The following is a 15,457-nucleotide window of genomic DNA, read 5'->3' on the forward strand; positions in this document are numbered from 1 at the left end:
CCGATAAAGGTCACAGGGTGATGGACATGAACCCAGCTGTCACTGGACGAGAGCTCAGACCTCTGTCCCAGAATCAACTGTACGGATTTGATGTTCATCTCGTGGTCACAGCTTAAATCTCGTCTTAAAAGGTGAAAACTTTCTTGGCAAAGACCCACTTCGAGCTTCTTCTGGGAGCACGGAGGCCGATGCGAGTCAGGTGTCTCCCCGGCTGTGACTGAGGAGCAGATGAAAGGCCGGCAGAGGAGGAGGAAGCAGGACGGCGCCGGACCACAGCATTGTTTCAATGATGCATTACTTGGCTGCATCCCCTGTGGTGCAGCTCTTTATTATTGTCAGGGTTACAGCAGCCTTGAACTGCAGGACGGCAGGCAGCAGTAACTAGTCTTTCCAAAGTTAACACTTATCATCAGTGGGGAAGCGGCCGAGGAGCTCACCTACGCCCACGCAGGACAGCAGAGCAAATGAGGCCGCACACAACAGACCTTCCCTGATTAATTCTGCACAGCCGCTAATACGGCCTCACATTAAAGAAGCCGCCGCCCGTGTTTCCTCACGCTGTGTGTTCACAAATCGCATGCAGCTGCTGGGACGCGCGGGCTCAGAAGAAACAGATTACCTTTTGGCAGGTGTAGACAAGCCCCAGGCGCACTTTTAAAGAACCACTTCCAATCCCGGACAAGCTTTGAGTGCCTGTGGGCAGAAGGACCCACCGGGATCACTCCCCAGTCTGATTAGCAGCGAGCAGGAGGTGCACACGCATTGTCTGCAGCCTCGTGGCCTGTTTTCATTTCATTATGCAATATCTGTTGGCTCCCTCTCTTTTTACACTTGAGAGAACAAGGGAGAGGAGACAGTAAATGCTGAACCTCTGGACATTCATCTGTCTGCAGCCCGTCCTCTTTCAGCCACAATATCAGATTTCATTACGCAGAGATGCAGCTGGAGCGTTAACACGTTTAATCAAAGGCCTAATTGTACTGTTGCTAATCGCGAATGCATCTTAAAATCGATGTGGATTTCACACACATACACACACACACACACACACACACACACACACACACACACACACACACACACACACACACACACACAAAACCTCTCAGCAGAAATCTCAGAACCGAGTGTGTTGGATCTTGTATGAAAACAAGTAGTTGGAGAGATGAATGAATTAAATATGACTATCATACAGTACAGCTGAAATCTCCACCGTTCTTTCACACCAAATGCAACCTGCGTTGAATAATTCATCCCAACACTATAAATCTACTTCAGAGTCTTAATTGAATTCATTCAGTCATTAATTAAAGGGGGGTGATTGAGGGAACGCTGCGCTCGCTAATTCAAACCAGTGTCGCGCAGACGTTAGCGCCGGCGTTGGGCCCAAATCTATCACGTAGCATTTAACAGGTAGAGGTTTATGCAGAGACCAGCCGCCAGCAATATCTGCCTTATATATGATGGATGAGTGCAGCTTTAAATGAAGAAGTGGAAGAGAGAGGAGGCGGATCGATGCAGGACCTGATTCGCAATAATGTTTTTAGGGTTTGGAAGTGGAAATCATCTCTGAAAGCATCTTTAATTACGTTCTCATTGTACGTTGAGCATCGCTCTTCATAGCGAAGTGGCTCAGCTTCTTTACGCCTCTTATTGTTGGAATAAACATATTTCTGTAACTGCTCCTGACAACAGTTACTATTTCTACCCGGTTTTAAACTCACTCAACTGAGGAGGCTGTTTGATAAACGATATATTTAGACGAACTAAAAGACATCACAAACCGTTTCTCATTCAAACCATATCCTAAACCTGTGTGTTTCATGTTGATCTGTGCAGACGTGGTGATGAGCATCGCAAAAGCCATTATTGAAGTTGACACTAGCTCCTAATGACGCTTTTTATTTGCCGACTCGCGGTCGGCACCGAACCTGGAAGGTAAACAATTAAACGTGCGAACCCGCGTCGTCTCGTCTTAATCATACAAACGTGAAATCCATTTCACTATTTTGATTGTGTACATGCGTCTGATTGCATCTTTCAGCGGCGGCAGTGAAGTAAAAAATGGAAAGATTAAAAGCTAGACTGAATTCTGCCGGGACTTCCTGCTCCGGCGCTGATGCTGTTTCCCGTGATCACGTCCTGTAGGTTCTGCAGGCGGAGCGGCATCAGTGCAGTGGCTGCAGTCATCCACGACCAGACGGACCTGCATGAGGACCGCGGCGCCGGCTGCGGCGCTGGTCCACGCTTTTCAACATGCAAACCTCACGCTGTCGCTCTCCAGGTGGTTTCACTTGTGATGGACGGAGCCACGGAGCAGCGGTGACCTCAGAGTTTATAGAGGGAAACCTGATGCCACGTGGTCCAAAACCAGACCAGTCTGTAGCATTAGCTCATTGTTCCCATTTGAATCTGTTCACTCGACCCCCGACCCGCAGGTAACACGGGTCAGAGCCTCCTGTTATAAACCCAAACAATCCATCTGCTTTATTTCAGTGTGTTTGTTCGGCCGCTGAGCCGCTGCTGTCTTTTCCATTTTAAAGAGACAGTCGTCCACAGTTGGGAGCTGTGGCCTGGAGCTAATTCTACCCACAGGAAGCCAGAATAAAGGCCTGAGAGAGAGAGAGCTCTCACAAGCAGCGAGATGGAAGCGAAACAAACACACGCCATTCATCATCTACGAGCGATTATTTAAAACTCATCATCATTCGTTATCGGGATTGATTTGAACGTCCACCGTGATATTGACAAGGCCTCCGAACTGAATAAATGTTATTGGAAACACTTACAATGAAGCTCACGCACGTCGGCACGCTTAATTGGGTTTATTACATGCAAACTTCTGAGGGGCGAGTATTTGCATTTAATCAATTTTAAGTATGTTTGCAATTTCCACATGCGTCCTAAGGGCACTTAAAGCCGTATCTTGAGCTCCACAAACACTTGTTAGGAGTCGGGAAGAGGACAGAGTCGCTTCCTTGGATGTTGCTTTTCGCCAAACTGAATGTAAACAGAGCAGCAGCAGCTGCTCAGGCCCAGACGACAGAGCTTCACCTCGATCCAGTGGTGCTTCATTATTCACCACCGGTCAAACTCATATTTGCCCACTTCCTCAGTGATGAAGCCATGATGTGATATTATGATATGATTTGCTGGTTTAACAGCTAATAAATAAACACATGGGGTCTGCAGCCTCCTCGGCACAATCTGCTACAGCAAATATTAAAATGCATGTGTTGCAATGGGAAATTCAATTCAGTCCACGTCCACGCCAGGCGATGGGTTTGCCTATAATTATAGCATCCGACCAAAGAAAATTAGCTACATTTCTCCGGGAAATTGTCTCAAGACATTGAAACACTTCAGGTAAAATGTGCACAGCGGCCTGAGACGAGCGGACGAATGTTTTAACCTTGTGTTAACATGAAAGTTAGCGGCAAATGCTGAGCTTTGACGGCCGACTAAACAGCAATCATTATCACGATGCTGTGGCAGGGTTTTCATTTAAAGCGCGTCCAGTTAAACGGACACGTTACGCAACACAAAGGAGATAAAGAGGAGCGTTAGCGTTCGCTCGGAGGAAGAAAGAAGCCGGTTGATTCCAGGGCCTCACGGAATAATTATCTCCGCAGCTCAGCAAATTGTTTCGTGTTTCCCTCTGACGTTTGGTGGAATCTGGCGCAGAATAAAAGTGTAATGAGGTGCTCAATAAAGCATCTTTGCATTTCTGGGACATATGTTGTTGCTGTTCTTCGTTGACCTTCCATCAGGCTGCGCTGTGAACGTCTAATTGGACTCAATGTGAGTCTTTGAATGCGCACAATGTCATTACAGCAGCCGTCGTGTCTGTTTGTGCTGTTTACGTGCGGCGCTAAAACCAGACGTGGAATATTGATTCACAGAGATTGGAGTGGAAGATAATAAAGTGGCCGTTTGACTGGAGGCTCAGGTTCAGCTTTTAAACGGAGGCTTCTTTTTACAGCTTGGATCAGCGCAAATAAGACACCGTCGTCGTCGGAGCCGCAAAGCTCTATTCTGTCAGTATGAGTGGAAAGAAGCATTAATTAAGAGCTAAACAATGTGCGCTGGAGCTTGAATGGATGTTCAGCAGCACAAAAGCTAAAGCCTGGACATTTGTAAGTGTCTCTGAGGGCAGCGCTGTATTATTCAGCCCGGCCCGGCCCGGTCCGGTTCCGGTGCTCAAGGTAGCGCCACTAAACTTCATTTACTTTATGAACGGCCATGTGAACTTTTTACACGGCGGCGCTCGGAGATTTAATGCGCCCTTTGATGTTACAGATGTGAGCCTGCGTTTTACTGCTGTGTGGGCAACTTACGATGATGATTTACAGTGAAGTGCACGTCGTAAAGCTGCGCACGTGACAAACGGTGGATGTGGATCTACAAACAGACCACTGCAGCTCTGACACAGTAAACAATGTAATTATTACTATTTTCGTCTTCATACTGTGTGTGTGTGTGTGTGTGTGTGCGTGCGTGCGTGCGTGCGTGCGTGCGTGCGTGCGTGCGTGCGTGCGTGCGTGCGTGCGTGCGTGCGTGCGTGCGTGCGTGTGTGCGTGTGTGTGTTTCATGCTGATTTGTCAGTGACATCAGAGAATGGAGGCGCATTGTGGGCACCAGTAAAACACCAGTAGGATCTGTCCTCTGGGGATCATGAATATCCGAACAAATCGATTTGAGAATCTATTCTATTTATCACTGTCTATAACCAGTGCACACAAATAGACCTCTATAGGCTTTAATCTGATGAATTATAGGAACCAGAGTAACCAAAAAAAAAACCTTCCTCCGTCTAAAGATGAATATCCTAAATGCGTTTCTCGTAACTTTGTTGTTCGGCTTCGTGCAGATGCTGTAATAAAAATACAGGCCGCTGGTTCAAACGAGGCTTGGAGCCAAGACGTGTTGCGCCACTTAAGCCTTTGGTCTCAGCCGCCGAGTCGTGCTGCGCGCGTCATGAATTCACCAGTGTCCAAGTGAGTAGAAAAGGGCGCGGAGCGCCCCTCCCCCCCCCCCTCCCCCCTCCGGGCCAAACACTCATCCACCCTCGCTCAGTGTGTGTGCGTCAAAGAGCGGTCTCTGCTGCTGCTGCTCGGGACAAAACCGCACGCAGCTGCTTTCATTTTCCAGCGCTGGAGCCTGCGCGGCCAAGAGGAGGAGGAGGAGGAGGAGGAAGAGGAGGAGAGGAGAGGAGCTGGCACCGCTCGCTGCGCGGATATTTCATCTGATGGACTTCACGTACAATGCGCGCTGAGTTTCCTCTGATCATGGCCACTTAGATCGCAGTTACGAGCGCTTTTTTTTCGCGTGTGCGTGGAACGCAAACTTGTGAATCGCCGCCGCTCTGGATGTGCTTCATGCCTTTGCGCTCCACAGTGAGGTAGACGTATCCGGGCGCGTCGGCGTGTGGCCGCTGCCGTGGATGCGGCTGTGGGGGTCGGTGTCTGAGCCCCGCAGGAGCAGCCTGTCATAGGGCACCATGACGTCCCCGCGTGTCCACGCGTGGATGAGGATTATTTGCCCGGAGATGCTGCTGCTGGTGCCCGTCCTGTGTCTTCTGCCCGCGGCCGGAGCGGCGCCTCCGCTGACTACAGAGCAGCTGGACACGGGGGTGGTGAGTTGTCTGCCTTCGCTACGGGGACCGGGCAAGTTTCGCCACTCAAAAGCACTTCTGCGCCGAGCGTGGGGGCAAATGCTCCGCGCGGCGCCGCCGCTGGACGCGCGGCGTGTGCGCGTGCCGCGCGAGCCTCCCGTCACACCGTCGAACGTCACGCGAGCTAACGCTGCAATACTTGATCTGAATTTCAACACCTCGCAGTTTATTATCACTCGGGGGGAGCGTGACGCTGGAGGTCGGATGCGATTGAATTTAAAATAGAAGCCAATTTGCAAAGCGGGACTCGGGATCCCTGTAATGGCTCGCAATAAATAAATGTGAATGAATTTGCCTTGGCGGAATATCGACCTCCTCCACAGCGGGCTGACATCCTATATATCCTGCGCTGATGAATGGCAGAGGGGGCTCCGTTCCAGCGCCGCGACCAGCGGTGCCATCACGCATTACTGTGGATTTCCTTTCCTCCAGACGCGCCAGCATCCGACGCCACGCCAAGTTTGACGTCTCACAGTCGAGTTGCTGGAGTTGTGAATTAACTTGCAGGTTCAGTAGTAATTCATTGGAACCGCTGTGTTCCTCCAGAAAGCAAATATCAGCAAACGAATGGCGTCCGCATAGATTCAAGCCACAATAAGAGTTTAAAGAAACCCCATCATTTTACCACGAGGTGCATGAATGCGTTCCAGTCCTGAGTCACTGAGGGATTCACAGCACGCTGCCGCTGCTGCTGCCGCTGCTCCTCATCCGTCTCCTCCTCCGTCATCAGCTGTTGTACGCACGCATTCATTATTCACGGGCTCAAACGTCTGATGAACTCGGAGGCGTTGCTCGTTTTGGGCTCCGCTGTCGTCAGGCGTCGGAGGACGGCTCCAGGGGGTCCGAGTGCAGCCACTTGTTGCTCGGCGCCGCGCTGCGACCATGATCGCGTTTGCATTCGTGTGGCTCTGGAGCCAAAGAGGCCCAGTGTCTGGTGGATGGACGCTTGTCGTTGCCACGCCGACGGCGTTGTCCCGCAGGGACGGAGCGATGGGAGCGCGACTCTCGGCTTCTGTTAAGACCCCCATCCTCAGCCCTTACATCACGTCTCCAGCACCTCATGGTCGCGCTGCACCGCTCGGTTTCTGGGAGCTCCTGTGCATCGAGCAGCTGCCCACAGAAACCCACAAACCCAAACCAGAACAATGGGCTGACAGCGACTCCAAAGCCTCAGAGACGGATCCCATTGTTTCACAGATTTGCAGCTCAAGCACATCTTCCTTCTTATTGATTCAGCATTAATAGTCACATTATTCCCAGTCGCTGGTTGGAGTAGAAGGGATTTCTTGGTTTAAGGTTAACGTGATTCAAAGCAGAGGATGTGGGATTTTCACTTTAAGCCAAATTTTAACTTTGATGTATTTAAGGTGCAAATCCAGCTGGGTGATGTCTAAGCACCTTTAACTAGAAGGTTCAGCTCCGGTGTCAGCTGATCACAAGGCAGATCTTGATCTTGAACAAGGGGTCTCAGGTTGTCTGGGGTGTGGGCTGGGGTCTACATTAGTGACTGGGGGGGGGGGGCAGCTGAGCACCCGCCCTCCTGGGACTCGCCTATTGACTTTTAAATAAGGCTCCTCCTGCATTGATGAAATTGATCTCAGCTGAGAGCAGGTGGATAATTGAGCGCCTCTGATCTCGGCCCAGTTCTGGGACGCGACCCAGAAGCGTGTCCTCGCGCGCCCGTCGTCCCGCGGGACGCCGGCGCCGCCGCATCACGCGCCTCTCAGCGCAGCCGCCGTTCGCTGCGACCGTAATTAACTCAAACCCCGAAAGCTGCGAGGCGCTCCAGATTTCCAAGCCTGGCTCTTATCTGGTCCCAAACATCTCTGCACAACGCCAGATGCCGCGTCAGCATTTGTGGTTTTGCGGTTACGCAACCGCTCCATCACAGCGCGCTGTGTTTGCCTGCCGCCGCGTCGTTGGCTGCTTCCTCCCGTCGGGTGCGTGTTTCACACGGTGGTCAGATGATCTGTAGGCGCTGCATCACCAGCATCCGTGACCTTAGCGCTCCCTCGGGCGGCAGTGACAGACAGGAAGTGACAAACTCTCGGCCTCTCGGGAGGAGGAAGCCACCGCGCGACCAGTCCTCCAACTGGTTTCTACCCAGTCCGGACTTGGTTTAGCGCCCGTGTTCTCCCGGGACCTCAGCGCTCCTGAGGCGGAGCCGGCGTCTCCAAAGTCCGGTTCCATCCGCACCGTGCGGGATCGGGAACGTTCCCGGCTGCAGCGGCGGCGCGGAGCCGATGTTTGGCAGCTGTAATGTGATATTTCTCTGCACGACAGCGGCAGGAAAAATGAAAAGGATGAACGCGTGGCTCCGACTCCATGTTGCCGCACTTGTGCTGTGAAGTTCCTCTGCTCGTGTCTTTGAACGGTGGAGGAATGAATCAGCGAGTGATCACATGAACTAATTCCACCATCTGGTCCTGTGTGGCTTTTTTTCTGCCTGATGATCTGTGTATTTACTTTTCATCACCAGAGCTGAGGATCTCAAACGCTCCTCTGTAGCAACAACACAGTAGTTGTATTCTGTTTCAGTTTGATTGTACAGTAGTGATTGATTTAATACTGTGGGCAGGACATCGCTGTCTTCCATAACAGCGCCGCACGCAATCCTCTTTTTCCATTGGCTCGAACCCACTTAATTACTTGCGCGCCCACTGCAGGGCTCCCCATATAGAAAACCCCAAATCAAGTCCATGTGGACGGATCTATTTTAACCCCGCGAGCGCCGCCTCCCCTCCTCGTCCGCGACCAGATCAAGGACTCGGCTGCCGTCGCTATTCAAAGGGAGCCTGGATCTTGTAATTACAGTGGTTTCTGGTGTTGCGCCGGCTCGCATGCTGAAGCCCAAAATAACGTGCAGCTCTGCCAACGGAGCTGCCAATAGACGCTTTAATAGCACGATCAAGAAAACCCAGAAAAGCGACAACAAAGCTGCTGCGGAACTGCAGTTGGCAGAATCACGGCGAACGCGGCGCGCGTGCGATCGCGCGTCGGGTTCGTCCCGTTTGGGAGTCGCGGCCGTCGGAAACGTCCACGTGATCTCGTCCCATTAGGATTTGTCGTTTCCCAAGCGAGTCGCGGCGGAGGAGGGATTGGATGAGGACATCATCTTTGGAGTCAACTTCAAGATGGCGTCGCACTCAACATCCGATTTCCCACAAGGACCGAGGGCGACGGAGCGGGGGGTTCAGAGAGGAGCCGCGTCTCCATCCTCCATCACTGCCAATTAGGCCCACTTCCTTTTATTCCAGTGTTGATACTCAACTTCATATCAATTTAATTTAATGAGCCACTAAGAGTCTGCAGAATTTCAAGTGGTGCTCCTGATTGTGCGAGCTGCGGCGCGGTTCTGGTTCAGTCTCGTGTTAACCGCTGTCTGTGAATGTGCGTCTTCATAGAGACGCGTAAGCTGCCAGCATTCAGAAGCCGTCATCCTCGGTACGGATCGCTATAGTAACCCATGGCTTTCAAGGCCTCCTTTTATGAGCGGCAAACAAGGACAATGCATTAATACATGGTCTCATACTGAACATGTTTCCACCTACAGCTGAACTTTAAAAGCCACTTAGACAGACACCAGCTCCGATGCCTTCACATGTCGACTGCAGCGCTGGAGAAATACAATAGCAAAGTGGACTTGATTGGCATTTTTCCATATCATTAAAGGTCACAGAGATTTAAAAACAATCTCCACGTACAGCAATATTGATTAGCATGAGCGCTATATAATAGCGAATGACCTTTTCCCGTAACGTACTTGGAGACTTTTCTCAGGAAAATTGCGGGAAAGCAAACGTGGAGCCGAGACTGGAGCTAATTAGAAGCCATCCTTTTAATTGATATCGACTCTGGTTGAACAGGGTGCGATCACACGGTGTGTGCTGCGTTCAGGAACGCGTGTCGTGTTTGTGTTTGTCTCCTTATCCTGACCATCAGGGGATGAGGGGGGGGGGGGGGGGTTCTCAGCCATTGTGTCTGTGGGCTCTGGATCGGTGCCATGAAGCGTCACCACCCACAGGGAGAGGAGCTTCAAAGACCATTTGGCTCCTTCCCTTCACGGAGCTACTGAAACTTAGGCCTGTTAAATAAAGCTCCAGTTACAGGGCTATTGTTGACTTACAAGTGAAACCGCTCACTCCATGTTGTGATAATTACGTCAGCCTCTTTGCTGAGACTTTTTTGCCAGAAGCAGCAACAAACTGCACCCGGGCATCACTGATATCTGCTGCGTAACACGGCCCGACCTCCACCACCACCTCATCCAAACTCACCCCACGTGGTTCGGTGTGCGTTGGATGAAAGAGTGAAGGAAACGCGATCAACAGGTTTTCTTCAAAGCAAAATGTGGCCACTTATCAAGAAGATATTTTTAGTGTTTGTTTACAACATGCAGTGACTGTAAAGGTGTTATTTGATTTCAGACGTCTTCAGCGTTACTGTATTCTGTTTGGAGGTTTTGGAGTTGAGGTTGTGTCACATCGTTCTGTTTGACCAGCTTCCTTTTAATAACCTGGTTTGTTTTCTTCATGAAAGGGTTCCATTTAAATTCTAGACCTTAATGCTCCTTTCACATGTTTTAGATCCAATCGTTTCATGTTTATTTGACAACTTGACGCGTATCCAGCTCTGGCATGGACTGAAATATGAAGAGTGTTTACAGAAACAGTCTCTAGCTTCCAGTTTGGCTGAAACAGAACCGGTCCCTGGAGGAACTCTGGCGCATCCTCATCCCCTCTTCAGCCCTGTTGGCACAAGGATCTGATCTGGGCGGCGTTGATTCTCCCCAACTTCTCACTCCAACCGTGGTCTTTTCCTGCTTTGTCTTTTCTCCCCACCTTCCTGCCGCCAGATACAGACGAGAGTCGAGCCGGTACCACCAGCTGCTCCTAAACCCGGGATTAAATGATTCACTTACAGTCGCATTTTAATCCTTGTTGTCACACACTCTCGCACAAAAAACCATGCAAATTAGGACAGATTTGCCTCCCAAGTGTCTGGAGGCTGACACTTACACCTCAGACTGAGCGGAAGCCGAGCGTCACATTAAGCACATCCATCACACGCTACTGTACCCTGTCAACAAGTCACACTTGTGTTCCATTATGTGCGCGTTGCGTCAGCGATTGAGTGTTTCAGCGGCGCGGTGCGCGTGCGCCGCAGCCAAGTAAAATCAAACTGATGACATTGTCTCCGCTGCCGTCTGTTTGGAAAAGGTTGGATTATAAGTCTCTTTACATAATACAACAGCAGAACAATCAGCCAGAGCAGCAGCTGGGTTCCAGTCTGACTGGTGGCGCTGGATGAAGGTTAACATCTGTTGTGTGTATGTGAGAAGCAGTGAAACTTATGAAACTTATTAGTGCCTTCGGTTTTGTTAGTTAATTGTACTTTGGTGAACTCAAAGCATTACAGCTTATATATATATATTGGTTTTTTCTTCACCTACTTCGTATGGAGGCTCAGCCGTGAATCTGCAACCGGAAGCAGGGCCGTGTGTCTTGTCCTTTGTAGATTCACTGGAAATTTCCTATAATTTATGCACAAACAGTGCTAAATATATCAAGTGGGCCAGATCATCAGAGGCGCACAAAGAACGCCGTGCTGTGGACGTGGGTCCGTTCAGACACATGAGCCTCTTTGTTCTGGGTTTTCTTGTTTCCCGCTAAATAATACCTAGAGAAAAGGGAGTGGGCCGCTCGCGCTGGACCGAGCCGGGTTTTATGCTCCCCCGCCCCTGGAATTGTGTTTGCTGCTGCATTAAGCAGATTATCTGCGAACCCGTTGATTACAGCGCGTCGGTGGTTAAAGAAAGTGAAAAGTAACCAGCGCAGCAAAGTTCTGTGCAGCTGTTCACTAAACCGTCCCACAACAATGCCTCCTTCAGGAACAGGAAGCAGTTCGGGGCAAACCAGGTGTAGCTGCGTGTGCGGTTGGTTGCTAATGTTAAACCCCCACTTCAGGGGCTGTAATCCCCAGACACTCGCAGAGGTCACGCTAGCTTGAAGCAGCAGAAAAGGCAAATGCGCCGGAGCGGACGCTCGACTTCCAGGTACAGATCCATTCTCTCTCGTTTAGCGCCCACGCGACAATCCTGCCTCCATTTTCCCTCCGATTAAGCGTGTCACTCAGGCTTCGTGTCAAAGCCCGGTTTCCCCGTCTTTTTTTTTTTTTTTTTTCGAACCCCGTGCATTCTCCCGCTTTGATCGTATCTGTTTGCACAAATGAGACAAAATCCTTCATTTCTCATTTCTTCAGTAAATTGTTTGTTGCCGGGATTTGTCTGTGGAATGGTTTCAGCAGCTACAGTCAAACACACTTAAGCCTTCTTTCGCTTCTTAGATCCTACATCATCCCAGCGAAAAACGGCCTCTCTGCGAAAAAGCAGGTGTAAAATGGAAAGCAGCTGCACACACACACACACACACACACACACACAGTAACATTACATGTTCCTATTCATTCAGTGGGCTGTGCTACTTCGTGACCTTCCGAGTGTCAGGGAGGTCAAAGGGTCAAACGCCTCCCGATGACTCATTTCCTGTCAACAAGGCTGAAGAGGAAGAAACTCTGCGGTTGTTCATTAGGACTAAACAGGGAGGTACTGTGGGACAGAGGAGGTCACATGCATGAGGGCAAGGCTGCCTTTCAGATGTTGCCATGGCGATACAAAGTGTGTAGCATGCAATTTAGTCATATGTTAAAAAACTGTAGGGTAAAAATCAATGAATGCAAAATTCAAACCTCTGGTCCAGGAGGTCAGTGTGTAATTTTATTATTTTTTGTTTATTTGTTTTTGTTTGTTTCAGGCCAGATTCTAATTTGTAGCGTCGTTCAAAACAAATGAAACAAATCACAAAACCATGATCCTTATTTTATAGCTGCCTCGCAGATATGACAAATAGCGCTCAGCGTTTACTGGAAGAATTTCAATTGGGAAACAGCTTTTAGATAAACTAACAAATTGGTTTTTGGCTAATCCACTGAAGTAAATTGCTGACATCAAAGTACTTCATCATATTAATGCAAAAATCATGTAAATCCAAAATTCTATCCAACTCGCAAATACCTGGGGCCCATTTCCCAAAAATGATTTGTGAGTATTGATCAGCGATGGCGGCAACAGCATATTTAAAAGCAACAACTGTGTCAGCCCTGCAGCCTTCTACCTCGTGCATGGATCACGTTTGCTTTATTGAAACGCAGAGTGCAGCCTTTTAACAACGACTCTGAGGAACCGGAGGACGGAGAAATTATGACACGAGCAGAACCAATCCTGCAGATTTGTTAGAAAGCATGAGACAAAGAGCTGAATGTTCCCGGATCCCTGCGGAGGAGAGGAAGGTGCTATTCATGGTACATTGGCTTTCGAAAGGTGCCGGCCTCTAACATAGTGTAGCTTCTGGACCAGTATTATGTTGGACCCTGCTCTGCAATGTAAGAACATGATCAAAGATAAAGTATCCAATGTTTAATTATGTCACATTGTTTCTTCCACAACATTGTTTCTTGAAGTTATTGTAAAGTAACATGTGCATTGGTTTAAAGCCATAAATCCAACGTGAATAGTAAATCAGGCCGGGGCAGGTAATTTGACCGTGGAGGGGGCTATGCTAAGTAGCCAGGCCCTCTGGGACTGGGCTGGGACACAGGGTCAAGCCCCGACATCAGCAGTAATGTGCCCTTCATTAAACTGAGTGCTGCCGTGTTTTAACCGCGCCCTGTTAATTATAGGTGTCTTGAGAACAGCAATTCCACTAACTGAGCATTTCTATTTTGCATTATCACTATATTTAGATTCCTTTGACTGCTCGTTCCAGTGCGTGCTGATCATAGCCTCATCCCAGTAATGAACTGAGCTGTTACAGTCCTTTTGTTGAATATATTGTAATAATTTGCAAGACAATAAATCAGACCACACAACAGATTTGAGCTGAAAACACATTTGCCGTCAACGCCATTTATTTGCTGAACAACTGATTAAGAGGAAGGTCTCTATTAAAGATTAAAGGATTCTTATTGGCACATGACAACATGAGACGCTAAAATAAGTACAAATCAGCCAGTGGGCTTCAAGAAGAAGAACCAGCGCGAGTCCATATTGTTATTTATTGCAGAGCAATGAATGCAAAGCAAAGAAATGGAAACACGGCTGCAAACACAGCGCTGCTGTAGCATCAAAGGCTCTGAACAGACTCCTCATTTGGGATGCAGAACCGTAATGTGAGTGTAAGACATCATTTGTGTGTGTGTGTGTGTGTGTGTGTGTGTGTGTGTGTGTGTGTGTGTGTGTGTGTGTGTGTGTGTGTCTGTGTCTGTGTGTGTGTGTGTGTGTGTGTGTGTGTGTGTGTGTGTGTGTATGTGTGTGTGTGTGTTAATGAGTGATTAAAGGAAACCCAGTCATCTGTGACTGTCCTCTTATTATTAATCACAGATTTGGCACAGAAGAGTTTGTTGTTCCGGCCGGCCCGTGTGTGTGTGTGTGTGTGTGTGTGCGTGTGCGTGTGTGTGTGTGTGTTCTGTGCACGCTGCACTCGCTCATTTCACGGCTTTCACTTATTATTTCGTGGGTGCAGACCCCAGGAGAAACGCCTCGTTGTGCTTCGTCTTATTAAATCTGAGGCTCGTGCAGATTTTGTAAACGCTCAATCGCCAGTTTATCTCTCGCCTTTTCGCGAATTGTTGACATTCTGCAATAAGTGCACTTATTTGATAATGTTATCAAATAATTACATTTTTGTGATTCCCTAATTAGACTCAGTCAGGCTGTGTGAACTATTTACCAGTATCTCACCTAGACACAGTGACACCGCTGTATATGATTCAGCTGAACTCCTGGTAGGTCTTACATTTTCCCCCTATGAGCGACTGCTTCCGCCGTGTGAAAACACAAGGTTGTGTTTCTCTAGACGCCACCGATTCCATCTATCATCACGCAGCGTCTCGTCTGCGTGCATATTCCACAAACAATGAAAAACCACACCGGAACACTTCAGGAGATCGCTGCCATCGCTTGTCTTGTTTGTTGACTCGTTTTTGCTCCATCCTTTGGTCGCTTTGACTTCTCCCACTGGTCCGTGGCTCTCGCTTACAAACGGGACGGCAGCTGTTTGTCATCCTCCTCAGTGCTGCCGAGGGTCTATTCAATTTCCCAGTAAACCTTCCTCGATCCCTGAGCGACGCCGGGGATGAGGAGGCAAATATCAGCCGTCCCAGAGCTTCACTAAAGCCAAGTCATTCACTTAACGGGATTTCCCCCCCGCGCCGTCGATGTGGGAGGAACGCCTCGCTATTGATCTGTGTCACTCACCTCTGACGAGTGCTAATCAAAAGCCTGGTATCTGCCATCTCCTATTGACTCGCTTCATGAGGCGCGAGCGCGTTCGGCTGAGCCGAGACAGATGAATGAAACGGAGAAGGAGATAAACAAGGTGAAGGGAAAACCTTGTGGGAAGTGGAGGAAGGAGGAAAAGAGCCGCGCTGCTCGAGCTCTGATGGATCTGACTGATGGAAGTCAGATCCCGTGTGCTACGAAACCAATCAATGCATCAATTGAGCGGCTGTGATTGGCGGCAGCTCCAGCCTTTTAACAGGAGGCAGCGCTCCCATACGCTGGACTACGCTCCGTTACTCACTCATATCATTCTTTGAAGAATGGGCTACATCAGAACTAATCTGTCATCATTACAGGCTGGAGTGTGATATGTAAATGGCAAAAGGTAAAATTCGACCCAAGCTCTGGTTATGAAAAGAAACCATTAAATGAAAGACCGCTTATTT

At 49.2% G+C, this 15,457-nt stretch overlaps 1 protein-coding gene across 1 annotated transcript in view; it reads left to right on the top strand.

Moving 5' to 3' along the window:
* The first annotated feature begins 5,106 nt into the window (after positions 1-5,106).
* LOC114866900 (matrix metalloproteinase-17-like) overlaps positions 5,107-15,457 on the top strand; it is a 31,652-nt gene continuing 21,301 nt past the window's right edge. The window contains exon 1 of the mRNA XM_029169139.3: positions 5,107-5,635. Coding sequence (XP_029024972.1) covers positions 5,501-5,635 — 135 coding nt within the window. The 5' untranslated portion in view covers positions 5,107-5,500. The remainder of the gene's footprint in view (positions 5,636-15,457) is intronic.

Source organism: Betta splendens, chromosome 12 (assembly GCF_900634795.4).
Source record: "Betta splendens chromosome 12, fBetSpl5.4, whole genome shotgun sequence".
In the NCBI taxonomy this organism is placed as follows: domain Eukaryota; kingdom Metazoa; phylum Chordata; class Actinopteri; order Anabantiformes; family Osphronemidae; genus Betta; species Betta splendens.